This window comes from Pristiophorus japonicus, chromosome 1 (genome assembly GCF_044704955.1).
Source record: "Pristiophorus japonicus isolate sPriJap1 chromosome 1, sPriJap1.hap1, whole genome shotgun sequence".
Classification (NCBI taxonomy): Eukaryota; Metazoa; Chordata; class Chondrichthyes; family Pristiophoridae; genus Pristiophorus; species Pristiophorus japonicus.
In genome coordinates, this window is record NC_091977.1 from 313,159,725 (window position 1) to 313,186,898 (window position 27,174).

A 27,174-nucleotide genomic window follows, 5' to 3' on the forward strand; every position below is an offset into this window, starting at 1 on the left:
GTGGGGGGGGGTCGTAGAGAGAGTGTGGGGGGGGGGTCGTAGAGAGAGTGTGGGAAGAGTGGAGAGAGAGGGTGGGGGGGGGTTGGAGAGAGAGTGTGGGGGGGGGGGTGGAGAGAGTGGGGGGGGGGGTGGAGAGAGAGGGTGGGGGGGTGGAGAGAGAGGGTGGGGGGGGTGGAGAGAGAGAGAGTGTGGGGGGGGTTGGAGAGAGAGAGTGTGGGGGGGTGAGGAGAGAGGGTGGGGGGGTGGAGAGAGAGTGTGGGGGGGGGGGTGGAGAGAGAGGGTGGGGGGGTGGAGAGAGAGTGTGGGGGGGCGTCGTAGAGAGAGTGTGGGGGGGGTGGAGAGTAAGTGTGGGAAGAGTGGAGAGAGAGAGGGTTGGGGGAGAGATGGTGGGGGGAGAGAGGTGGGGGGGGGGGAGTGAGAGTGAGAAAAGGGGAGGGTGAGAGAGAGGGGGGTGGGAAGAGAGAGGGGGGGTGGGGGGGGAGAGAGAAGAGAGGGGGTGGGGGGGGGGGAAGAGAGAGAGAGAGGAGTAGTGAGTGAGTGAGCGAGAAAAGGGGAGGGTGAGAGAGAGTGAAAGGAACCCAGGTGAGTGAGAGGGACAGACCTGGAGGAGGAAGAGGAGGGAGGGAGTGAGTGTGAGGAGAGGGCCTAGGGCCGATTATTGTGCAATGTGACGGGGCGGGTGCTCGGTCAGGGACTTGGGCTCAGGGAGGACCAGCATCGCCACCCCTGACAGGAGCTGGACTGAGGACTAGGAGGGTCAGAGGAGGGAGGGGGTGAGTGAGTGAGTGAGCGAGCGAGAGAGGGTCCTGGGAGGGGAAGGGTGCAGGGTCAGGTGTCCAGCGGAAGGATGGAGGGGAGGGGCGGACTAGGGAGAGATAAAGAAAGAGAGAGCGCCTCTTGTTTCGTTGGATTACATAGAATATACATTCAGCCCAACCAGTTAATGTCGGTGTTTATGCTCCATTGGAGCCTACTCCCATCCTTCCTCATCTCACCCGATCAGCATAACCCTCTATTCCCTTCTCCCTCATTTGCTTGTCTATCCTCACCTTAAATGCATCTATACTATTTGCTTCAACCGCTCCCTGTGGTAGCGAGTTCCACATTCTCACCACTTTCTGGGTAAAGAAGTTTCTTCTGAATTCCCTATTGGATTGTTTGGTGACTATCTTGTATTGATGGCCTTTACTTTTCCTCTTCCCCACAAGTGGAAACACTCTATGAAAACCTTTCATAATTTTAAAGACCTCTATTGGATCACCCCTCTGCCTTTTCTTTTCAAGAGAAAAGAGACCCATCCTGTTCATCCTTTCCTGATAGGTGTACCCTTGCATTTGTGGTATCATCCTTGTAAATCTTTTTTGCACCCTCTCCAGTGCCTCTATCGTTTTTATAATGTAATGACCAGAATTGTACGTATTACTCCCAAATGTGGTCTGACCAAGATTCGATACAAATTTAGCATAACTTCTCTACTTTTCAATTCAATACCTCTTGAAATAAACCCCAGTACTTGGTTTGCTTTTTTTATGTCCTTGTTAATCTGTGTCGCTACTTTGTGATTTGTGTATTTGTACTTCGAGATCCCTTTGCTCCTTTACCCCATTTAGATTTGTATTTTCCAAGTAATATGTGTCTTCCCTATTTATCAAAATGTAATACCTCACATTTATTTGTGTTGGATTTGCTAATGATATGCCCATTCTTCGAGTTTATTAATGTCATCTTGTAATTTGTTGCAGTCCTCCTCAGTATTGAATATCCCCTGCCCTCGCCCCCCAATTTAATGTCATCTGCAAATTTAGGAATTATGTTTTTGATTCCAAAGTCTAAATCGTTAATATAAGTTGTGAACAACAGTGGTCGCAGCACTGATCCTTGAGACCCCAATTTACACCTTAGAACATAAGAAATAGCAGCAGGATTAGGCCATTTGGTCCCTCGAGCCTGCTCCGCCATTCAATAAGATCATGGCTGATCTGATCTTGGGCTCAGCTCCACTTCCCCACAATCCTTGGATTCCCTTATTGTTCAAAAATCTGCCGATCTCCACCGTAACTATATCTGGGGTAGAGAATTCCAGAGATTCATGACCCTCTGAGTAGAAATTCCTGCTCATCTCCATTTTAAATGGGCGACCCTTTATTCTCAAACTATGTCCCCTGGATCTAGATTCCCCCACAAGGGGAAACATCCTCTCTGCATCTACCCTGTCAAGCCCCCTCATAATCTTATACATTTTAATATGATCACTTCATCTTCAAAACTCCAATGAGTTTAGGCTCAACCTTTCTTCATACGACAACCCCTTCATCTCAGGAATCAACCTAATGAACCTTCTCTGAACTGCCTCCAATGCAAGTATATGCCTCCTTAAATAAAGAGACCAAAACTGTATGCAGTACTCTAGGTGTGGTCTCATTGTACAGTTGTAGCAGGACTTCCCTACTTTTATACTCCATCCACCTTCTGCCACTCTGAATAGCTACCCTTTACCCCTACTCTCTACTTTTAGTCTTTTTATTTTAAATGCAGTTATCTTATTTCTAATCTCATCATCGAGTATCATGTTCACCTGTTATGTAAATACTAAAGCAAAGTAATTATTATTTCTGCATCTCTCTATCGCTGCCTGTGATATCTTATCCATCCCTTAGTGGTCCTATTCCCATCCTGACTTTTTTTTATTTATGTGCCTGTAAAATATCTTTGATAATTTAACTTTATAATTCCTTTTTGCCTTTCTAATTGTTTTTTTTTTTACTCCTCTCCTAATCTCTTTGTATTCTCTCTTGTCATGCTCTCCCCTGCTCTCCATGTACTTAGTGTATGCCACTTTACCCTCAATTTTCCCTTATGTCTTTAAACATCCATGGTATCTCATTAGTGTTTAGCTTGTTCTTGTTTTTGAACGGAATATTTTTTTCTGGGCTCTGAACATTTTAACTATTTTCCACTGCTGTTCTACATCACTGTTTGCCAATATTGTTATCCATTTTATTTTCCCAAGTTCTGTTCTCAACCCTGCAAAATTGGCTTTTCTCCAATATATTACCCTGGTCTTCGTCATATTTGTGTTCCTCTCATTTGTTATCTTAGATCATCTTATATGATGGTCTCTATTACCTAGATGTTCTCCTACTTTTACTACTTTTATCTGCTCTGGTTCATTCCCCATTACTAGATCCAACAGCGAATCCTCCCTTGTTGGGCTTCTTGCATGTTGGGTTAGAAAAAAGTCCTGTACACATTGTAAGAACTCCATTCCCTTTTCCCCTTTACTTACCTCTTCTGACCAATTAATATTGGGGTAGTTGAAATTCCCCATGATGATTATTTGATGTGCTTTACTCATTTCTCTCATTTGTTTGCATATTTTTTCCTCCATCTCCCTGGTGGTCTGTAGACTAACCCTATTAGTGTGATTAATGCTTTACTTTTATCTCTATCCACATGGATTCTATTTTTGTCTTGCTGATAACTACATCACTTTTTTCTACAGCCATTATGTTATCCCTAATAAGTACAGCTGCTCCATCTCCCCTTTCCCTTCTCTATCTAAATATGTTATATCCTGCAATATTTAATTCCCACTCCTGATTTTCTGTAGCCATGTCTCTAATCCCTACTATGTCTGGTTCCTCGCAACATAGTATTGCCTCCAGTTCCCCTGTTTTATTATGGACACAGTGTGCTTTGCTGTACAGGTTAACTTATTTTCAATAGCAGTTCCTCTCAATTTATTTTTAACCACGTTTTTTACACTCTTGTTCTATAACTCTATTTATTCCCTGGCCATTAATGTCCTCCCTTACTTTATTCTTTCCTATGCCTTCCTTTCCTGTTTTGTTTATATTTAGACTGATTTCATTTCTTGTAGATTTCCTCCCCCATTTACCCTTTCCCCTAAAATACGTGGCTCATCCCGGTTCAGGTGGAGCCCATGCCATCGATACAGCTCCTTCCTGTCCCAGTACTGGTGCCAGTGTCCCATGAAAAGGAATCCCTTTTTCCCCCACACTAACCCTTTAGTCATCCTGATCTGACTGTTTCTATGCCAATTTGCATGTGGCTCAGGCAATAATCCAGAGATTACCCTCGTGGTTCTGCTTTTTAATTTTGTTCCTTACTCCTGATACTCCCTCAGCAGGACCCCCTCCCTATTCCTACCTATGTCGTTTGCTTCAACGTGGGAGGGATGGATGAGAGTGAGGGCATGCTGGGAGATGGGGGAGGGAGGGATGAGAGAGAGAGAGAGGGGGATCCTGGGAGATGGGGGAGGGGGAGATGAGACAGAGGAGGGATCGAGGGAGGGAGGGAGGAAGGGACGGACGAGAGAAAGGGATCCTGGGAGATGGGGAGGGAGAGACGATAGAGAGGGGGACAATGGGGGAGGGAGGGAGGCGAGAGAGAGAGAGTGATCCTGGGAGATAGGGGAGGAAGGGATGACAGAGAGAGGGTTCCTGGGAGATAGGGGAGGGAGGCACGAGAGAGAGGGGGATCCTGGGAGGGAGGGAGAGATGAGAGGGATCCTGGGAGATAGGGGAGGGAGGGACGAGAGAAAGAGAGAGAGAGAGATGGGGAGGGACGAGAGGGATCCTGGGAGATTCGGGAGGACGGGGTGGACGAGAGAAAAGGATCCTGGGAGATAGGGAGGTATGAACGAGGGAGGAAGGGACAAGAGAGAGGGATCCTGGAAGATAGGGGAGGGACCGACGATAGAGGGGGATCCTAGGAGATTGGGGAGGAAGGGACAAAAGAGAGAGGGATCTTGGAAGATAGGGGAGGGAGGGATGAGAGAGAGGGATCCTGGGAGAAAGGGATGAGAGAGAGAGGAGATCCTGGGAAATGGGGAAGGGAGGAACAAGGAGAGGGATTCTGGGAAATGGGGGAGGGAGGGATGGATGAGAGAGGGAGGGATCCTTGGAAATGGGAGAGAGATGGATGGATGAGAGGGAGGTAGGGAGGGATCCTGGGGAGAGGGAGGGAGGGAGGGAACCTGGGAAATGGGGAGGGAGAGATGATCGCGAGAGAGAGAGAGGAATCTAGGGAGATGAGGGAAGGATGAGAGAGAGGGATCCTGGGAGATGGTGGTGGGATGGATGAGAGAGAAAGAGAGGGAGGATCCTGGGAGATGAGGGAGAAGAGAGAGAGGATCCTGGGAGATAGGGGAGGGAGGAACGAGAGAGAGAGGGGGATCATGTGGAGGAGAGGGACAGATGAGAGGGAGGATCCTGGTGGATAAGGGAGGGACAGATGAGAGAGGGGGTTCCTGGGGATTAAGGAAGGGTCCAAGAAGTGAACGGGGAATGTTTAGAAGGGAGGGATGGAGGAGAGAAGAGTGTAGGGTTCAGGAGAGAGGGAGGGTTGAATGGAAAAGAGAGGAGAAGGAAGAAAGAGATACTTTTTTTGCCAGCAGGAATTACCTTCTAATTGATTTCAGGAATCACTTTAAAAAAAAAAAAAAAAAAAAATTGCTATTCTGATTGCTAACTGATTTGTGACCCTGCCTAAGAGCAATTGGCCTCCAGCTGACTCGGGAATGCACATCAGTTGCACCTCCTGGCCTTGAAGTGATAGACTAAGTTATACACACACACACACACAGCTGCATTTTAGCAGCAGAAGAATACAACAACATAAAGAATTTTTTACTAAACTGTTGTTATAAATAAGGGAAAAATATAATCCTACTGGTGACAACAACAGCTTATTTTTATATCGCGCATATCGTAACACATTCCAAGACGCTTCATGGGAGCGTTATCAAACAAAATTTGCAACCGAAACATAGAAAATAGGTGCAGGAGTAGGCCATTTGGCCCTTCGAGCCTGCACCACCATTCAATAAGATCATGGCAGATCATTCCCTCAGTACCCTTTTCCTGCTTTCTCTCCATACCCCTTGATCCCCTTAGCGGTAAGGGCCAAATCTAACTCCCTCTTGAATATATCCAGTGAACTGGCATCAACAACTCTCTGCGGCAGGGAATTCCACAGGTTAACAACTCTTGAGTGAAGAAGTTTTTCCTCATCCTAAATGGCCTACCCCTTATCCTAAGACTTTGTCCCCTGGTTCTGGACTTCCCCAACATCGGGAACATTCTTCGCACATCTAACCTGCCCATCCCGTCAGAATCTTAAACGTTTCAATGAGATCCCCTCTCATCCTTCTAAACTCCAGTGAATAAAGGCCCAGTTGATCCAGTCTCTCCTCATATGACAGTCCCGCCATCCCAGGAATCAGTCTGGTGAACTTTCACTGCACTCCCTCAATAGCAAGAACGCCCTCCCTCAGATTAGGAGACCAAAACTGTACACAATATTCCAGGTGAAGCCTCACTAAGGCCCTGTACAACTGCAGTAAGACCTCCCTGCTCCTATGCTCAAATCCCCTAGCTATGAAGGCCAACATACCATTTGCCGCCTTCACCGCCTGCTGTACCTGCATGCCCACTTTCAGTGACTGATGAACCATGACACCCAGGTCTCGTTGCACCTCCCCTTTTCCTAATCTGCCGCCATCCAGATAATATTCTGCCTTTGTGTTTTTGCCCCCAAAATGGATAACCTCACATTTATCCACATTATACTGCATCTGCCATGCATTGGCCCACTCACCTAACCTGTCCAAGTCACCCTGCAGCCTCTTAGCGTCCTCTTCACAGCTCACACCGTCACCCAGTTTAATGTCATCTGCAAACTTGGAGATATTACACTCAATTCCTTCATCTAAATCATTAATGTATATTGTAAATAGCTGGGGTCCCAGCACTGAGCCCTGCGGCACTCCACTAGTCACTGTCTGCCATTCTGAAAAGGACCTGTTTATCCCTGCTCTCTGCTTCCTGTCTGCCAACCAGTTCCCTATCCACGTCAATACATTACCCCCAATACCATGTGCTTTAATTTTGCACACCAATCTCTTGTGTGGGACCTTGTCAAAAGCCTTTTGAAAGTCCAAATACACCACATCCACTGGTTCTCCCTTGTCCACTCTGCTAGTTACATCCTCAAAAAATTCCAGAAGAACTGCATGAGATGTTGGGACAGGTTAAAGAGGTAGGTTTTAAGGAACGTCTTAAAGGAGGAGAGAGAGCCAGAGAGGTTTAGGGAGGGAATTCCAGAGCTTTGGGCCTAGGCAGTTAAAAGCACAGTTGCCAATGATGGGTGTGATGAAAATCGGAGCTGCATCAAGAGGCCAGTATTGGAGGTGTGCAGAGATATTAAGGGGTTTCAGGGCTGGAGGAGGTTACAGAGTTAGGGAGGGGCTAAGCCATTGAGTGATGTGAACACAATGATGAGAATTTTAAATTAGCGGCGTTGCCAGACTGAGCCAATGTAGGTCAGCGAGCACAGGGGTGATGGGTAAACGGGACTTAGTGCGAGTTAGCAGTGTTTTGGGTAAACTGAAGTTCATTGTGCATTACTTTGTATAAGGCTCCTCCGAGTTACTGTTTGCTGTTTCATGGGACATCTGATAGTATTTTTAAAACATGGTTGATGGAGGTGATGTGGAACATTCAGTGACAAAGTGCTGTGGTGCACAAAGCAAAGTACACACCTCTACTAAATGTGTAGCATTTGAGATCTGGGTGGCATTGATCTCGTGAAGATAGGCGATTATAATTGAACTCTTAAGGATTCTGACAATATACACAGTCCCTACTGAATAATCCAGTACCATTAATCATGGTTTTTGGATTACATATTGTAGAAAGTGGGCTGACAATTTCTGCCACCGGCATAAGAGAGCTGGATTTAATAATGCAAACTTGGGTACTTGGCTCATCGATGCCTAGCTTCAAGAATCCAAATTAAATGAGTGCCAGTATAAAAATGGATTAAGAGCACTCAACTCATTCGATGCCTTAAACTGGTTTACTTTGTTTGGTCACCTGGGACCCTGCTTTATATTCTCGGTGCTCTCCTGGCCAGTATTTGTACAACACTTTGGCACTCTCCATCCCTTTTAGAGAATGCATGCTCTTTAGGTATGAAAATAAGGAACAGGGAATACAGATATGTCAGTCATTTCAAGTCACCGACAGCCATTACTTTGATATAAAAAAAACAGAAAATGCTGGAAATCTCAGCAGGTCAGGCAGCAATTATGGAGAGGAAGCAGAGTTAACATTTTGGGTCGATGACCCTTGGTCAGAACTGGAGAGTGTTCGGAAAGGACAGATTCTTAACAAGCACTGAAAGGGGTTATTACCATTTGAATTTAGCCCATCATCCCTTTTGGATCTCTCATCTCTCCTACCTTCCAACCTATCACAGACCTTTCCTTTCGTTCTTTCTTCCCCTCCCCCTTTCAGTGCTTGTTAAGAATGTGTCCTTGCCGAACACTCTCCAGTTCTTACGAAGGGTCATCGACCCGAAACGTTAACTCTGCTTCCTCTCCACAGATGCTGTCTGACCTGCTGAGATTTCCTGCATTTTCTGTTTTCATTCCAGATTCCAGCATCTGCAGTATTTTGCTTTTGCTATTACTTTGATTGCAAGGGTAATTAGTAATGAAATAAAAACCTAAGTGCTATTAGTTCTTTGGAGTAAACTGGTACAATTGATTTGTTCTGCATGCCTGTAGCCAAAGCAGATGACTTTGCAAACTCATTGTTTGCCTTAAAGTGCGATTGGATACACGAGAAAATATGCACAAAGAACACTGAGGTGACAAATATTTTTTAATATAAATCGGCGCAACCAAAATATTGTGTTGGAAATAAGCAAACATGCTGTCCTATAAATTCTTTTCCTCGAAAATTTTTAACTAGGGTTGCCATATTTTTCTCAATAGATCTCCCTGCCCCTCCCAGCATTAATTCCCTCACTGGAGCACAGTTCCAATGAGTGTCAGTGGACTATGCAGCTGTAAAGGACATTGTTGCAGAGCCTAATTCTATCCTCACCCAAGGTGCGCACAAACTTTAATATGGAGTTGCTGAATAGCAATCTGAAACCCTGCATGATTTCCCATTTGCCACCCCAGAGTGGTGGTATTGGAGATTAAACATTTCTTCACTCAGGGTTGTGCATCTTTGGAATTCTCTACCTCAGAGGATTGCGGATGCTCAGTCGTTAAGTATATTCAAGACAGAGATCGCTAGATTTTTGGATCCTCAGGGAATCAAGGGGCATGAGGATAGTGCGGGAAGGTGGAGTTGAGGTAGAACATCTGCCATGACCTTACTGAATGGCGGAGTAAGTTCAAAGGGCCGAATGGCCTACTCCAATTTCATATGTTCTTGTGCATTGCCCCTACTGTGCCCCAGTTAGGATCGGTTCACCTTGAAAAGACTGGGGCTTGAACCTGCAACTTCCTCGGTTTCTATGGCTCAGAAGCATTACCTTTGGGATGTGGGGATGCCATGGCTGCCAAATCCAAAACCAGGGCCAGTGACCGTGCTTTGAATTCTGAGGTTGGCCTTGCTGAAGATGGAAATCCGTTAAAACTTGAATAATTTAAAGTCTCCACTTCATCGGTGTGGAAAAAAAAATGACATTTGAAATCTCATATACCATTTACATATTAGAATTTCCCTTCACTCAAAAATGTGAATGGCCAGTCTAAAATCAGATGAGTCGCAACTTCAGGTGCATCCGCACCAGTCTGGGATATGAGCAGAGAGGGAGGGACTAGATTCAGGGGAATGTATAGTGTGTGAGAAAGTGCTGACCATCTTACTGGATCAGTGTTTGCTGGAAAGTTGCAATGTTTTCATCATGTATCAGTGAACGATAACGACAGGCATTGCATAGCAGGAGTATCGTTTATGGTTTCCTATAACGCTCTTATCTCGCAGTCTATATATTTTTATGGCGAACACTGATCTTTTAAGATTTCACCAGGTGAGGAATGATAAGTAAACTTCCTTGTCAAATCATATTTCACTTGCTCAGATGTCGAAATACAATTGAAGGTTTTTAACCACAAACTTAAAAATGCTTCGTCTTCCAGCTTGGTGTTTCTGTTCGTGGAGACATCACGTGGATCGCTTGCTAATCACTAAAAAATGGAAACAGTTTCTTTTAACTTGTCCTTTCCCTCGCTGCGGGAATAAAATGGGCCCTTTTTTTGTGCATTAAAAAAATCCGCGTTTTATTTTTTGTTGCTCTCTTTATCCAGTTGTCGGCGTGGCATTGAGGAAATCCGGATGTTTTAGTGACATCACGAGAGTTTTTAAGGACGTGTCGCTCTCTGCACGGCCCACTTCGCAACCCTACAATTACCCAGCAATTTCCAGCAGGCTCCAGGACCTTTTGCAAAGCGGCGAACGCAATGCACCAGGCGGCTGAAGATTGCAGATTTGGTGACTAAGGAGGCCAACTGTTTCTTTTGGGCAGCCTGGCCTGGATTTATTTTTAAGTGAAGATGGAAGAGAGTCTGAGCTCCCTTAAGCAGTTGGCCCTACCTGTCAGCAAGCTGGCTTCTTGGATAGCAGCGGGGGCAATGGTGTTTGGTGGAGTGGTGCCCTACATTCCTCAATACAGGGACATTAAACGCACACAGAATGCAGAGGGCTTCTCCATCTATGTTTGCTTCGTGTTGCTTGTGGCCAATATATTAAGAATATTCTTTTGGTAAGTCCACTTCTACTTTAGTCCCGAAACTTTACAAAACGTTCTTGCATGCTCTCATTGACACGATGAATTGTTTTACTTTTACAATGTACTTTCGAACTGTCGTCATCTTTCGTATGGTAGTCGCAAAAAACAAATTAAATATCAATACCTAAGTCAGATATCCAGGTCAAAGCTTCCACTATAACAGCGTAGGCTGCCTGCGAATATCCTGTGAGGGCAGTACTCAAAGATATACTCCAGGGTCTGACTAGAAACTCCGCAGTCGCATGATTTTGAACTATGTAAGATTAATTTGGTGAGGGTGTAGTGGTATTTCAGCACCTAAAATCCAAAAAGTACATTGGATTGCATTACTGTGGTTTAATCCAAGTATTCTATGAATTGTGAAGTGGTTGTGTTAATTAAAAAAATATTTGACCTAGCTTTGGGACGTGAGAAAATCTATATTAATGATGCCTTGTGCAAGTGGTATGATTAGAATTAGTCCTGATTTATCTTTACATTGTGTATTTGGCAAACTTTAGTGAACACTGTCTTAGTGATTTTTGTGCTGGAATATAGTTCCAGGGATGTGGGTACACTCCTCTAGCTGAAGTAGCCACATTCTACGTGGGTATGGACAGTGAGGGTCACGCATGGGCTAGAATTTCCAATGGCTTACTGCCCGGTTTCTGGGCAGTATTGGCCATTGTAGGCGATAATCAGGTGAGCGAAAAATTCCTTACCTGAGCTATGCCGGCGGTTTAGAGGTACCGCTGGGGAACCGTCTTCAGATCGCCATGGCGCGCAATATTTGGCTCAGTGGTGACCCCTAGGTAAGTATGAAAAAAAACGCCCTCGAGGATCAGCGGAGCTGGGCAATTGGTGAGCAGCTCTTCAAGAAAAAGGTTAGTAATTGTTTTTTTACATTTTAAAATTCTGTTGTGGTGATTTAGTTTAAAAGGGTCTTGAGTGTTTTTTGATTTTGTGATTTAAAAAAAAATTATTTTTAGTGTTTTTTTTGCTGCTTGCCCAACCCGCAGCTGCGGGGTAAATTTTTAGTGATTTAAAAAAATTTATCGCCCATTTTCTTTAGGAACCTAAAGACATTGACTCTAAATTCCACTTTTTCACCCAGATTGAGGGTGAACGCCCATGTTTTACGCTCGGCGGATTTAAAAATTTTTTGGGGGGAAGTTTTCACCATCGATAATCTTGGGAATCTTAGCGGTCTTTTGGGCGGCAATCGGGTGCTGGCGGGCTGTTGGGAAATTCTAGCCCAAAGTTTTTTGTTCATGGGGGGGATCACAACTGAGTTTAATGCAAGGCCCTCATTGTCCATGCCCACGTAGAAAGTGGCTACTTCAGATAAAGGATTGTATCCACATCCCAACTTGGAGTCACTGGATAGAGATCAGCTTAGTACCACTGTCAACATAAGTTATCGAGGAAAATGTCTTTTCACCTAATATTGTTGAGCAGTAAAAGAAAACAATGGCCCCAAATTTATTACAATGGCGACTCTGATGATGAATGCCATAAGCTAGACTGTTGTGCTCCCCAATCCTCCAGTGGTGAATTCACATCCCAGTTTGCTGGAAAAATAATGGCCCAGAATTTGCTGGAGTGGGACATCCCCCCCCCCAACCCTTCAGTTCCAATTAATTTTGCATCGCAAATTTCTGGAAGTGCGAATTGATAACGGAGCGGTGAGAGCAACAGGGCATCTGGGACCTGGTGAGCGACAGGCCCAAGTGAAACATCTCAAGGACACCCTTAAAGCCTCCTTGATACAGAGTGCGACATCCCCACTGACACCTGGGAGTCCCTGGCCAGAGACCGCCCTAAGTGGAGGAAGTGTATCCGGGAGGGCGCTGAGCACCTAGAGTCTCATCGGCGAGAGCATGCTGAAACCAAGCGCAGGCAGCGGAAAGAGCGCGCGGCAAACCTGTCCCACCCACCCCTTCCCTCAACGACTATCTGTCCCACCTGTGACAGAGTCTGTGGTTCTCGTATTGGACTGTTCAGTCATCTAAGAACTCACTTTTAGAGCGGAGGCAAGTCTTCCTCGATTCCGATGGACTGCCGATGATGATGAGCACAGTTAAGGATTTGAATGGTTAGCGAAGCTCTGAAGTGGTAACTTGGACATCTGATTATTTAAAGGAATTTCGCCAAATTAATTGCCTAATAGAACATGACACGCAGGCATCTGAATAAGACAGCCTCCTGCTCGGAGTTCAGATTGTTTTGCAGTTCATGAAATCCAGGAGCTGCAGGCAGCTGCTGCCTACACGCGAAAGCTTTTTATTTTACAGCAATTCAAAGCATGTGTTACTTGAGGAATCAGCATGGTGACTACTTAGAAATTGGTGGACCCACATACTTTGAGGGAAGGGGGGTGGGGGCACGTTACTTTAAATTCTGACAAGCTGAAATGTATTTGGCATCGATTTTACTCCCAGCCAGAATCTATTTAAATTGATTTAATCAGTTAATTTTGGTTGTGTGCTTTATATGGCATGTGTAGAACAATTATCGTTTAATTGCTAACTGGTTTTAAATTGGAAGACCCTTGGAAACATAAATGACCCCATTAGCAGGGTCCTTACTCCATTAAAAACCAGCTCTAACTTTCTGCGGCAAGTTTGATTTAGTTTTTACAACACGCATGTAGCAATTTCCTGATGGTCACAGGAATGTTGACGGGGAGCTGCTCTTTTTGGGAAGGTAACGGTGAAGCAGAGCAAATTGTCCAGCAATTTTTGGTGAGCAACTCGAGGCGTATCCCTTCCTTACCACAAATTGCTGGGGGGGTTTCTACGCACTAATAACGATGTGTGCCTTTAACTTACCGTTATTTTGCTTGCAAATTCTGGGCCAGATAGAATTGCTGTACACTGCAGAGAGCATAGCGCCGGATCCGGAGCAGCGCAGCCAAAGTCAGACACATCAAGATACGGTGGCGTGGCACATAATGGAACAACAGGTTATTTAACATGAATGCATTGAGGAGCAATGGCTCCAATTAGATAACGTGAGAGAGGGTCACAATATGTACAGACAAAATTGAGTTTGTACTGAAACGGTCTTAAGGGATCCATAGAGTTGTCTCTCGGACCGTGTGCGATTCCCTAGCCATATTTAATTACTGCTTGCAATCAATGCATAGCGTGCAACTTTAATACATCATAATATAAAAATATTAGTCAGCAGAAAATCATAATATCCCTAGCTGTGAAAAAGCTTAATGGATTACTTACTTAAGGTTTAAGATGTCAATGGGCTGCATTGATGAGGCCTAATGTAGCACCTTCACTGATGCCTTGCCTAAAATTAATCAGATCAAGAATGAACCAAGGATCTTCCTGGCTGCTGCAGTTGACCATCACGTCACATAATGCTTTTATCCACTGAGTTATTGGGGGAACTTTGTAACCATGCTTTTTATGAACAAGACATGATCGAGGTCCTTAAGATTATGAAAGGGTTTGATAGGGTACTCGTAGAGAAGATGTTTCCAATTGCAGGCAAGACCAGAACTTGGGGGCCATAAACATAAAACAGTCACTAATAAATCCAATAGGGAATTCAGGAGAATTTTACCTGGAGATGGTGAAAATGTGGAACTCGCTACCACAAAGCAGGTGAGACGAATAGTATAGATGCATTCAAGGGAAGATAAACACATGAGGGAGAAAGGAATAGAAGGTTATGGTACTGGGGTTAGATGTTGAATGGTGGAAGGAGGCTTGTGTGGACCGTAAACACTGGCATAGACCATTTGGGCAGACTGGCCTGTTTCTGTGCTGTTAATGCTTTGTATATTCTCGTCGCTGTGGTCAAAATTGAATTTGTTGAGACATACTCTTTGTTCTTTAAACCTGCTCTGTAACCTTTTAGGATATTTGACTATATTCTTAATGAACTTAAATGCTGCAAATATTTTCATGGGAAGGGAACTCTCAGTGGAGTGACCCTGGGGAACCATGAGTAAGTGTTCAGGGAGGCTGTATATCCTGGCCAACTTCTCGGATAGGACCAGAACATAAAATGCCTTGTATCTAATTAACAGGCTTAAAAAAAATTAAATGCTTTTATCTTAAATTTAGCTTAAATTTAGGTCAAACTACATGGTGTTCCTTTAAAACTTCATGTAAAAGTAATTGCTAAAAGTAGCAATACCAGTTAATGGCATAAAGAGAGCAAACAAAGTATTAGGGTTCATTTCTGGAGGAATAGGATAGAAAAGGAGGAAGATGATGTTAAATTTATATAAAACTATGGTTAACCACACACAGTACTGTGTGCAGTTCTTGTCTCCATACTACAAAAAGGATATTGAAGCAATGGAGAAAGTGCAGAAAAGCTTTATAAGGATGTTACCAGAATTGATAGAATTATACAGCAGAAGAGAAGGCCATTCAACCCATCGTGCCTGTGCCGGCTCTTTGAAAGTGTTATACAATTAGTCCCACTTCCCCTGCTCTTTCCCCACAGTCTGTAAATTTTTTCCCCCTTATATACTTATCCAATTCCCTTTTGAAAGTTATTATTTCATTTTTTTATTCCTCATGTCGCCAATTACCTTAAATCTGTGTCCTCTTGTTACCGAACCTTCTGCCACTGGAAACGGTTTTTCCTTCCTTACTCTCTCAAAACCCTTCATGATTTTGAACACCTCCATCAAATCTCCCCTTAACCTTGTTTGCTTCAAGGAGAACAACCTCAGCATCTCTAGTCTCTCCACATAACTGAAGATAGGATTCAACTATCAGCAAACGCCGAACAGGTGGGGGCTCTTCTCGGGAAAAGAGAGGATTTAGAGGGGATCTGATCAACGTTCCCGCTAAGCTGCACGGCTGCGCAGTGGTCTGGAGATCCCGCACAAGCCGTTCACTGGCTTTTACAGGGAAGAAAACCGCACATGCAAAAATTTGAATGGCTGTGCACCCAGTTAAAGGGACCGCACACAAAAAGAACAAATTAAAGGGAACTTTGGATCTGATAGAGGTCTTTAAAATTATGAAGGGGTTCAATAGGGTGATTATGGGGTATACTCTTTCCACTAAATATAAGATAGCCACAAACAGACCAAATAAAGAATTTAGGAGGCTTTTTTTTTTTTACACAGAATGGTGAATGTGAGACTCGCTGCCACATGGCGTGGTTAAAGCAGGCAGCATTGATGAACACGAGGGAGTAAACTTTAGCATTGTTGCCAATTTAAGTGTATCTAAGGGTTAAGTCATGACAGGAGAGCTCGGTCACGTGATATGCTCCTCCTGTACCATGTGGGAACTCGGGGACACTTCCGGTATCCCTGACGACTACGTGTGCGGGAAGTGTATCCGCCTCCAGCTCCTGATGGTCGGCGTTGCGGAATTGGAGCTGAGGGTGGATTTACTCTGGAGCATCCATGATGCTGAGAATGACATGAGTAGCACGTGTAGCGAGTTGGTCTTACCACAGGTGAAGGCTCCACAGCCAGATAGGGAGTGGAAAACCAGTAGGAAGAGCAGTGCAGGGGTCCCCTGCGGTCATCCCCCTGCAAAACAGATACACCGCTTTGAGTACTGTTGAGGGGGTGACTCATCAGTGGAGGGCAGCAGCAGCCAAGTTCATGGCACCGTGGCTGCCTCTGCTGCACAGGAGGGCAGGAAAAAGAGTGGGAGAGCAATAGTGATAGGGAATTCAATGGTAAGGGGAATAGATAGGCGTTTCTGCGGCCGCAACCGGGACTCCAGGATGGTATGTTGCCTCCCTGGTGCAAGGGTCAAGGATGTCTCGGAGCAAGTGCAGGACATTCTGAAAAGGGAGGGTGAACAGCCAGTTGTCGTGGTGCACATTGGTACCAACGATATAGGTAAAAAAAGGGATGAGTTCCTACGAGACGAATTTAAGGAGCTAGGAGCTAAATTAAAACATAGGACCTCAAAAGTAGTAATCTCGGGATTGCTACCAGTGCCACGAGCTAGTCAGAGTAGGAATCGCAGGATAGCTCAGATGAATACGTGGCTTGAGCAGTGGTGCAGCAGGGAGGGATTCAAATTCCTGGGGCATTGGAACCGGTTCTGGGGGAGCTGGGACCGGTACAAACCGGACGGTCTGCACCTGGGCAGGACCGGAACCAATGTCCTAGGGGGAGTGTTTGCTAGCGCTGTTGGGGGGGGGGGGGGGGCGGGGGAGTTAAACTAATATGGCAGGGGGATGAGAACCAATGCAGGGAGACAGAGGGAAACAAAATGGAGGCAAAAGACAGAAAGGAGATGAGTAAAAGTGGAGGGCAGAGAAACCCAAGGCAAAAAACAAAAAGGGCCACTGTACAGCAAAATTCTAAAGGGTCAAAGGGAAATAAAAAGGCAAGCATGAAAGCTCGGTGCCTCAATGCAAGGAGTATTCGGAACCCAGGAAAGGGCTCTGAGCTAGTTAGAGTGGGTGAGAACTCAGATGAACAGGACCCCAAGAAAGAATGCAAAAGGCAGGAGGCAACAGAGCAGAGTAGCACTGGGGTAAGTGTAAACCACAAGATGATAGGAAGGGACAATATGTATGAATATAAAGGGGCTGCAGGAGGGGTCAAAACTAAAAATCATGGTTTAAAAACTAGTATTAAAACACTACCTAAACGCACGCAGCATTCGATATAAAGTTACTGAGTTGACGGCACAAATCATTACAAATGGGTATGATTTGGTGGCCATTACAGAAACGTGGTTGCAGGGGGGGCCAAGACTGGGAATTAAACATACAGGGGCATCTGACAATTCAGAAAGATAGACAAGAAGGGAAAGGAGGTGGGGTAGGTCTGTTAATAAAGGATGATATCAGGGCAGTTGTGAGGGACGATATTGGCTCTAATGAACAAAATGTTGAATCATTATGGGTGGAGATTAGAGATAGTAAGGGGGAAAAAGTCACTGATGGGCGTAATTTATAGGCCCCCAAATAATAACTTCACGGTGGGGCGGACAATAATCAAGAGAATAATGGAGGCATGTGAAAAAGGAACGGCAGTAATCATGGGGGATTTTAACCTACATATCGATTGGTCAAATCAATTCGCACGGGGTAGCCTTGAGGAGAAATTCATAGAATGCATACGGGATTGTTTCTTAGAACAGTATGTTACAGAATCTACAAGGGAGCAAGCTATCTTAGATCTGGTCCTGTGTAATGAGACAGGAATAATAAACGATCTCCTAGTAAAAGATCCTCTCGGAATGAGTGATCACAGTATGGTTGAATTTGTAATACAGATTGAGGGTGAGGAAGTAGTGTCTCAAACGAGCGTACTATGCTTAAACAAAGGGGACTACAGTGGGATGAGGGCAGAGTTAGCTAAAGTAGACTGGAAACACAGACTAAACGGTGGCACAATTGAGGAACAGTGGAAGACTTTTAAGGAGCTCTTTCATAGTGCTCAACAAAATATATTCCAGTGAAAAAGAAGGGCAGTAAGAGAAGGGATAACCAGTCGTGGATAACCAAGGAAATAAAGGAGAGTATCACATTAAAAACCAATGCGTATAAGGTGGCCAAGGTTAGGGGGAAAATTTTAAACGACAGCAAAGAATGACTAAGAAAGCAATAAAGAAAGGAAAGAGATTACGAAAGTAAACTTGCACAAAACATAAAAACAGATAGTAAAAGCTTTTACAGATATATAAAACGGAAAAGAGTGACTAAAGTAAATGTTGGTCCCTTAGAAGATGAGAAGGGGGATTTAAAAATGTGGAAATGGCTGAGACCTTAAACAATTATTTTGCTTCAGTCTTCACAGTGGAAGACACAAAAACCATGCCAAAAATTGCTGGTCATGGGAATGTGGGAAGGGAGGACCTTGAGATAATCACTATCATGAGGGGCGTAGTGCTGGACAGGCTAATGGGACTCAAGATAGACAAGTCCCCTGGTCCGGATGAAATGCATCCCGGGGTATTAAAAGATATGGTGGAATTATAGCAGATGCATTCGTTATAATCTACCAAAATTCTCTGGACTCTGGGGAGGTACCAGCGGATTGGAAAGCAGCTAATGTAACGCCTCTGTTTAAAAAAAAAAAAGGAGCAGACAAAAGGCAGGTAACTGTAGGCTGGTTAGTTTATCTTCTGTAGTGGGGAAAATGCTTGAAGCTATCATTAAGGAAGAACTAGCGGGACATCTAGATAGGAATAGTGCAATCAAGCAGATGCAACATCGATTCATGAAGGGGAAATCATGTTTAACTAATTTACTGGAATTCTTTGAGGATATAACGAGCATGGTGGATAGAGGTGTACCGATGGATGTGGTGTATTTAGATTTCCAAAAGGCATTCGATAAGGTGCCACACAAAAGGTTACTGCAGAAGATAAAGGTACGTGGCGTCAGAGGCAATGTATTAGCATGGATAGAGAATTGGCTGGCTCACAGAAAACAGAGAGTTGGGATAAATGGGTCCTTTTCGGGTTGGAAATCGGTGGTTAGTGGTGTGCCACAGGGATCGGTGCTGGGCCCACAACTGTTTACAATATACATAGATGACCTGGAAGAGGGGACAGAGTGTGTAGTGTAACAAAATTTGCAGATGACACAAAGATTAGTGGGAAAGCGGGTTGTGTAGAGGACACAGCGAGGCTGCAGAGAGATTTAGATAGGTTAAGCGAATGGGCTAAGGTTTGGCAGATGGAATACAATGTCGCAAAGTGTGAGGTCATCCATCTTGGGGGGAGAAAAAAAACAGTAAAAGGGAATATTATTTGAATGGGGAGAAATTACAACATGCTGCGGTGCAGAAGGACCTGGGGGTCCTTGTGCATGAAACTCTTTTGAGTTTGAAACTCTTTTGAGTTTGAAACTCTTTTGTGCATGAATCCCAAAAAGTTAGTTTGCAGGTGCAGCAGGTAATCAGGAAGGCGAATGGAATGTTGGCCTTCATTGCGAGAGGGATGGAGTACAAAAGCAGGGAGGTCCTGCTGCAACTGTACAGGGTATTGGTGAGGCCGCACCTGGAGTACTCCGTGCAGTTTTGGTCACCTTACTTAAGGAAGGATATACTAGCTTTGGGGGAGGTACAGAGATGATTCACTAGGCTGATTCCGGAGATGAGAGGGTTATCTTATGATGATAGATTGAGTAGACTGGGTCTTTACTCGTTGGAGTTCAGAAGGATGAGGGGTGATCTTATAGAAACATTTAAAATAATGAAAGGGATAGACAAGATAGAGGCAGAGAGGTTGTTTCCACTGGTCGGGGAGACTAGAACTAGGGGGCACAGCCTCAAAATACGGGGGAGCCAATTTAAAACCAAGTTGAGAAGGAATTTCTTCTCCCAGAGGGTTGTGAATCTCTGGAATTCTCTGCCCAGGGAAGCAGTTGAGGCTAACGGGTGGGTAAGTGGAGCTGAGTCCACGGCCAGATCAGCCATGATCTTGTTGAATGGCGGAGCAGGCTCGAGTGGCTAGATGGCCTACTACTGTTCCTAATTCTTATGTTATGTAGAAGGGAATAAAGGGGTACGGGGATCAGGGCAGGAAGAAGAAATTAGAGTGGGAGGAGTATAAATGCCAGCATAATTCCCTCTCTGTGCTGTAGATTCTGTATAATTCTACATACGTATGTATGTCCAGTTTACTGATGAATAATTCTATTTTAATTAAAGTTATTAACAGATCTTTTAAAATAACTTGTACAGCTTGAAGTGCGAATATATTATGTTCTCTCTTTTCTTAAGGTTTGGAAGGTACTTTGAGCCACCGCTCTTGTTGCAAAGCATAATCATGATCATTACCATGTTAGTGATGTTGAAGTTATGTACTGCTGTCCGTATGGCCAGCGAACTCACAACACGACGCCGTGCCTTTTCAGGTTAGTAGCAATGCAATAAAGGTAGTCAAAATGGCAGCATATTGTTTTATTGCAGAAAAAATTTTGTACCTGTATTGCAGTTGTGTAAACCATCAAGTAAGCCATTAAATAAAGAGACACATTTAAACAGACATTATGACCAGAAGGGATTCTGTTGTTAAAAATCTTACGGTTTTAGAAAATACTCTAACTTTGGAATTATTTTCCAGAGCTGCTAATTCTATAATGATTCAGTAGCACTTTGCTACTGTCAGGGTGGGGGAGGAAATACTTTTGAAAGGAATGCTTCAAGTAAAGATGATGTAATGACCTTATCCTCATGTAAAATATACCTTTTGAGTTGATGTAAAAAAAGAACAAACTTACCACAATGTCGCTGGCCTTTCAATTGGAGAACTTTTTTTTTACTGAACTGTTAAGGCCAGGGCATGAAAGTAAGAGACTATGTTGTTGAACTTTGTCTCCCAGCACATCCCACTGCTCATTGAAACCATTCGCACCCCCCCCCACCACCATCTATTATCCCCTATCCCTAACCGTGTGTGATTGTATCAATGGCCATGTGCCCTGCATTCTTTTTTTTTTGAAGAAATAATAGGAAGAAATTCAGCCTGAGCTTTGTTCATGTACCAAATATGTTGCCAACCTTTCAGCATTTCCAAAATTAATATCCTAGTGAACTGTTGGTAGTTGAGTGGGGAGGGGAGGAGGAGGGGTAGAGAAATGATGACAATTGATTGTCATGTTTGTGTGTTGCTTTAAATACTACAAAGCTGCCAACCCTGACGGGTGGGCATGTCGCCTTCTGGTGAGCTTTAAATTAAAAGAAAACGTAATTTATACTATATGTTAACTCTAGGTCATGTCCAGAGAGCATTGTACAAAATATACACCCTACAATTTAAAAGGATTCTATTGAAAATTATTATAAATTATCAGGTACCTTAGTGTATGCCCTGCGCCCTTGTTCTTGTCATTCTCTATTTCAGAGGTATGCAACATTAAATGGTAGGTGGCAGTAAAACTGACCTGTAACACTGACTTTGGATAAGCATGATCATTCTTTGGACCAGTGTTCAGAGTGCTGTGCTGAACTGATTATTAAATGTTGCCCTGGCATGCTTTGATTCCAGATCCTGGCACATTTTTTGTTCAGAATGTTGGGCTGTAAATGTACAGTTTTTAACAGCATCAAATTATCACTTGCTCGAATTAAATTCTGTCTTGCAGATAAATATCTAGAAAATTCAATATTTTAGCTTGTACACAGGGCACAATTAAAATAAATGTGTGTTTGGTGGGGGGGGGTTAGGTTGGGAAGAAACTAAATGTTGAACAGTGCAGTTATGTACTTCAATCTCCATTCAGAGTAAATAGTCAAGTAAATTTGCCCTTTGAAACAAGAGACTTATATTAGATTAGTTTTCTTTTAGAATGCGGCATGTTTATTGGGTGAGATTGATCTCCACAGAAGTGTTTGCTTATTTAAAGCGACTGGTGCAAAACCAATAGGGGAGGGTAAAGAGCACTAAATTAAATAACGACATTTTACAGCAAATATTCTGTCTTCTGATGACTCATTGACTTGAACTGCAGTATGCTTCCTTGTATACTGGGAGTTCTCTGGTGCTTCACTCAAGGGTGTTCTTGTTTGCACCTAGATGATCTCTTTATGCATTTTCACCTTTGGGAATATCACAACCAAGTCTGATCTTGTTCTTACCGGATGCAAATGTGCACACTTTTCTGCAGGGGTTGCTGAATGATAATCAGGAGCAAGAGCCCCTTCTGAATGCTTCTCTTTCCACCTCAAGGTTGCTAAGGCCATATGTGGCACCCTGCAGCTCAGTACAGGCCGCCTTGGTCTGCATGGCTTAGTATCACATGGTCATTGGCCTATTGGGGCACCCTAATAAAAATATATGGAGTGCAATGGAGGGGTGGGGAGGTGTCTCAAAGTACATTCTGCAGTATCCACTGGCCATGAATGACTGGTGGATGCTACATACCCGTTGAATTGGGCAAGTGACGCTTGTTGGACATTTTCTGTGAGATGAGAAAACGTGGCATGTTCTTAACCCGAGCAAGGACACAACATTAAAAAAAAACACCCATCTGAACATACTCAACCCGGCAATGGTCTGAATTCAGGCTGCCGAGATCACAAATCTACACTTTCAGTTTAATGTTCAGTGCTATTTCATGCTCTTGCTAAAGTATTTTTTTTAAAAGAAGAAATTGTAGTGTAATTTCCGCAGCAAAATATATTAGTTTTATCCTGACTACTATAAAGCCTGTTGTGTGCTTATTTTAAGCTGTTCTATTCTCAATTTTCAGATACTGAGTTAATTTAGGAACCATATTATGAAGAGTTGGATTATTAAAGGCTATTACAAATTTAAAGGAGGAAATAATGAATCTTCGTCTTGGATGTGTACAGAAAAAAGCATGGGTTAAAAATGATTAACTTGCAAGAATTCTTTTCTTTACTAACATCCCTGCTACCCCAGCAAAATTATCCACATGCAATGGTTGCTGAAAATTCCTGGGCTGAATCAAAATCAACTTGCTTCTTATTGTCTTTTCTTTTTGGCTATTGGTCTGTGTTAACAGACAGTAAAGATGAAGAAATCAAAACTCCTAGGAAGTTCTTTCTGGGTATGTATACACCCATGTAGCATGCACATATCCCAAGATTTATCCCATTGCCTTTCTCTGACCCTGCATTTTTTCCAATTTAATTTTTTTGTTGTTGAATGCATGATTGTCGTGTGTAGTAAAAGGACTTGGTGTGCGCAGTGTCTTTTCATTCGAGGGATGTGTTTGCGTGTATTGAAATAAAATGGGAGCGGTTTGGTCATTCTGAACATTTCAAGGCCTTGAATATGTTTGTCATCTTGATAAGGAAATATTGAGCACGTAGATAGACAATTTAATTATCTCTCCTATTCTATGTGAAAGGTTTGCGCATTCCAAGGTCAATTCATAGAGATCTTTGTTAAAAATAAATTCTAATTTTCGATACCTCTACAGTCTCAGCCAAAACTGATATGTGTTGAAGGTATAATGCTAAATGTACTTCTGTCACGTCTGAGTATGAGTAGCAATTTAGAATGTCTCTTAAGCCATAGTTACGTGATAATGTAGAACATGCAGACCTAATTTTGTGATGGTAATGCAACTTTGCATGACTAATATTTACTTTGAGAGCTTTTAACGAAACTTTTCCAGCTCTAGCTGCAAAGAATAGCAACTTGTAACATTGTTAAGCAAGCTCTCTATTGTAAATGATTTGCAGAGTTTTCTATTTAAGAAGCGCTCGAAAGACTCGTGTTCCTTCCCTGTGGACAGCATATGGCCTCTTGCAGTGCTAACCCACAGTGGCATGGCTAAGACTGGGAACTCAGTATGCAGATGCAAATTACTTTCCTTTCTAATAAGGTGCCTTCCCTGTAAAAGTCTGTAAATTGGTATAAAATAACTTCTAGAAGTCACTTGAGGCAAGAAATGAGTGTATGAATGCTTAATAAAACAGCATGAAATTATCGTGCAATCTTAATGGAATTTAAAATAAATAGATTGAGGCAGCAAAGTGATTTCATGTGCATGAGAAGTGTTAAGATCTCACAGCATAATTTGTAGACTTTCTTTAAAAAAACATAATCACTTACTTTTAAAGAGTAGTAAAACTTCCAGTACTTTAACCTTAATGTTTATGAAAGACCTCAGGAAATTTGTAAAGACTTGACCAAACTCAGTAAGTTGAGAGATGCCTAATTAGGGCAAGCTAATGTACACAATGCTGGTATATTCTTGATGCTGCAAATTGTTCGACAAAGGGCTAATATTTGGATAAGATATTTTGGAAAAAGTGCTGACATTTGTTAGTTTCGGCTGATACCACCCAACATCCTTTACTTTAGCCTTGTTAATTCAATAATTCTTGGAGCTTTGTGTTACATCTTCTGACTTTATAAGTATGTCCTTCAACTAATATATGTGTGTCACTTCCAGTTGTCACCTACAAGAGCTCATTTGCTATTGAGAATGTGACGAATTGGCAGCAAGCTAGTATTTTGTGATGACCCAATCTGTTCATCCTTCCATGGGAACATAGGGACAGGAGTAGACTACTTAACCCCTTGAGCTTGTTCCACCATTCAATGAGATCATGGCCAATCTGTGACCTACCTCCATATACCTGCCATTGCCCCATATCCCTTAATATCTTTGGTTAACAAAAATCTATCAATCTCCAATTTAAAATTAACAATTGACCGAGCATCAACTGCTGTTTGCGGAAGAGAGTTCCAAACTTTTGCATGTAGAAGTGTTTCCTAACTTCATTCCTGAAAGGCCTGGCTCTAATTTTTAGACTGTGCCCCTTAGTCCTAGACTCCCCGACCAGCGGAAATAGTTTCTCTCTATTTGGGTTTTCACAGAGCATGGTTTCAGTGGGTAGAAGGCTTCATTGACCCTGCTGCATGGGTGGGTGTCACTGTAATACATGAATAAGTTTTATATTTGTGTGGATCATATTTTGGAGTGTTGGAATGGAAAAGCCATTTTATTCCAGTAATCTAGTTCTGATGATGAGTCAATGGAAATTTATGCTTTAGTAACTTATTCAAAGGTACGGGTTGAATACAGTGTGCAGTACAATACAAAAGACTGATCTTTGAAACCAGGCACCATGTTTAGAAATCCTGCCCATATTCAATAAATGGTATCAGGAGCTAATAGACTACATCATGTCTGATTTATTGAAAATCAGTTTAAGACTTTTTAATTTTCTACGTTGATGAAATTCTAGAATGAAACCGATATTCTCAAAAAATGGCATTGCAGGAAATTAGATGATTTTGTTCTTAAACCACACTTGCATTGATTTCTGAATGATCTTTTTGTGGCTTAATGTTGAGCCTTTAACATCAAACTTGTATTCTCTGATATAACTAGCTTTTAAAACCAGTTTTCAAACCTTGCAATATTGACACAATTTCATAGGCTCTCTTAACTTCCCAAAGGGAAACAGTGCTATTATTGCACAATGTTTTCATTAGTATACAGCAACCAAAATAGGCCAACAATACAAAACAGTACCGACAGCTAATGACATCAGGAACCCCTGAGGATTCTCTCAGGAGAGTCTGGGGATTCCAATTTGAAAATCTATGCTTTAAACAAAACACTATAAAATAGTTACCCAGAGATATTCCAGCTAATAAGTGGCCAAATTCTTTTACAGTTTGTGTGTGTGTGTGTGTGTGTGTGTGTGTGTGTGGCTGTTGCGGGGTGGGGGGATGCTTTATTTGTAGTGGTATACGAGGATAAATTTACTGTTGGTGCTAACAGGAGTATTACAGAAGCTTGTTTTACATTATTTTATTCTAATTAGTTTTTCTATTCTGGTGGTAGCTGTTAAATGATTGCATGATTTTTGTTAAACCCTTGTTTACTGTTAAGATTTAGAAATAAAGCCTAGCAAAACTATGGACCCACGCAGTGATTTAACATGCATTTCTTTGTTTAGTGTTTGGAACTAGTCAGAAGCTGTCCCTTTCAATGTAGTAAAAACTAGGCTGGTTTTATTCTCGACATGAAATGTTTCACAGGTCAACACTTCCACCTTGTGGTCGAATGACAAATAGTGGGTCCCTCTTAAAAAGTTGTCCATTTTTTTGGATTGTGCGGGATGGAGAAAATTAATGATGTTGCTGAAGCAGATTTTGATTGTCTCTACCATTTAATCTGAGGAAAGGTTCTTGACAGTATTTTTGTTTTTTGCCTTCCCGTATGCAAATTGGTAACAACTCTCCGATGTCTATCAGATATTATATCTTTCATCATTCATCCTTGACCAGTTGCCTTCCTTGCCTGGAATTTCTAAATTTCCAGCAGCTCGGACACCATCACATCCAACATGCTAGTGTGGGCTGATAGCTGGTCTCTATTGTTTCTCTACAAGGAGAAAATAAACAGGTTCCTCCAGCCGATGCCATTTTCATGCTCTTGATGGTGACCAGTTATAGAAGATGGGGCCTGCTCACTCTTTCAGCTGGGATATAGTGCATGACCTCAGGAAGCATGCTTCACATTTACTGAACGTTGAGGGAAAATAAGTATTTTTCCGATTGGGGAAAAAAAGAGATTTTTCCTACCTGTTTAAAAGAGATTTACAACCTCAGGACATCCCAAAATACTTTGCAACCAATTAAGTATTTTGAAGCTTAGTCACTGTTGTAATGTAGGAAATGCGACAGCCAATTTGTGCACAGCAAGCTCCCACAAACAGCACTGAGACAATGACCAGATCATTCGTTTCAGTGATGTTGGTTGAACGATAAATATTGGCCAAAACACCAGGGATAACTCCCTTCTTCTTCGAAGTAGTGTCATGCAATCTTTTACATCCACCTAAGTGGGTAGATGGGACCTCAATTTAACGTCTCATCCGAATGACGGCACCTCTGACAGTGCAGCATCCCTCAGTACTGCACTGGAGTCTCAATCTAGATTTTGTGCTTAATTCTATGGATTGGGTTTAAATAATCCTTTGTTAAACAAGGCTCCTTCTGAGCCTCAAAATATTGAAACTTGTAGACAATTCAAAGGTAGGCAGTTAACATGACATGCATAGCTCAAAAGTAGGTATGGAGAGTTATGTAATTTCTTCATTCTATCTCTGATCCATGCCATTAAATAGCACAAGATTACTTTTCTTAAATCATGGCTTACTGCACAGCATATGCGTAT

The 27,174-nt window shown here is 42.9% G+C and overlaps 1 protein-coding gene across 4 annotated transcripts in view; it reads left to right on the plus strand.

The window, feature by feature from the left end:
- Positions 1-27,174, plus strand: part of LOC139272107 (solute carrier family 66 member 2) — a 79,614-nt gene that overhangs the window by 4,864 nt on the left and 47,576 nt on the right. For 2 of the 4 annotated variants that reach the window (XM_070888564.1, XM_070888565.1), the window contains exons 2-4: positions 10,133-10,587; positions 20,285-20,418; positions 23,032-23,076. In XM_070888564.1, coding sequence (XP_070744665.1) covers positions 10,379-10,587; positions 20,285-20,418; positions 23,032-23,076 — 388 coding nt within the window. In that variant the 5' untranslated portion in view covers positions 10,133-10,378. The remainder of the gene's footprint in view (positions 1-10,132; positions 10,588-20,284; positions 20,419-23,031; positions 23,077-27,174) is intronic. The other 2 variants (XM_070888566.1, XM_070888567.1) reach the window with 1 other exon arrangement.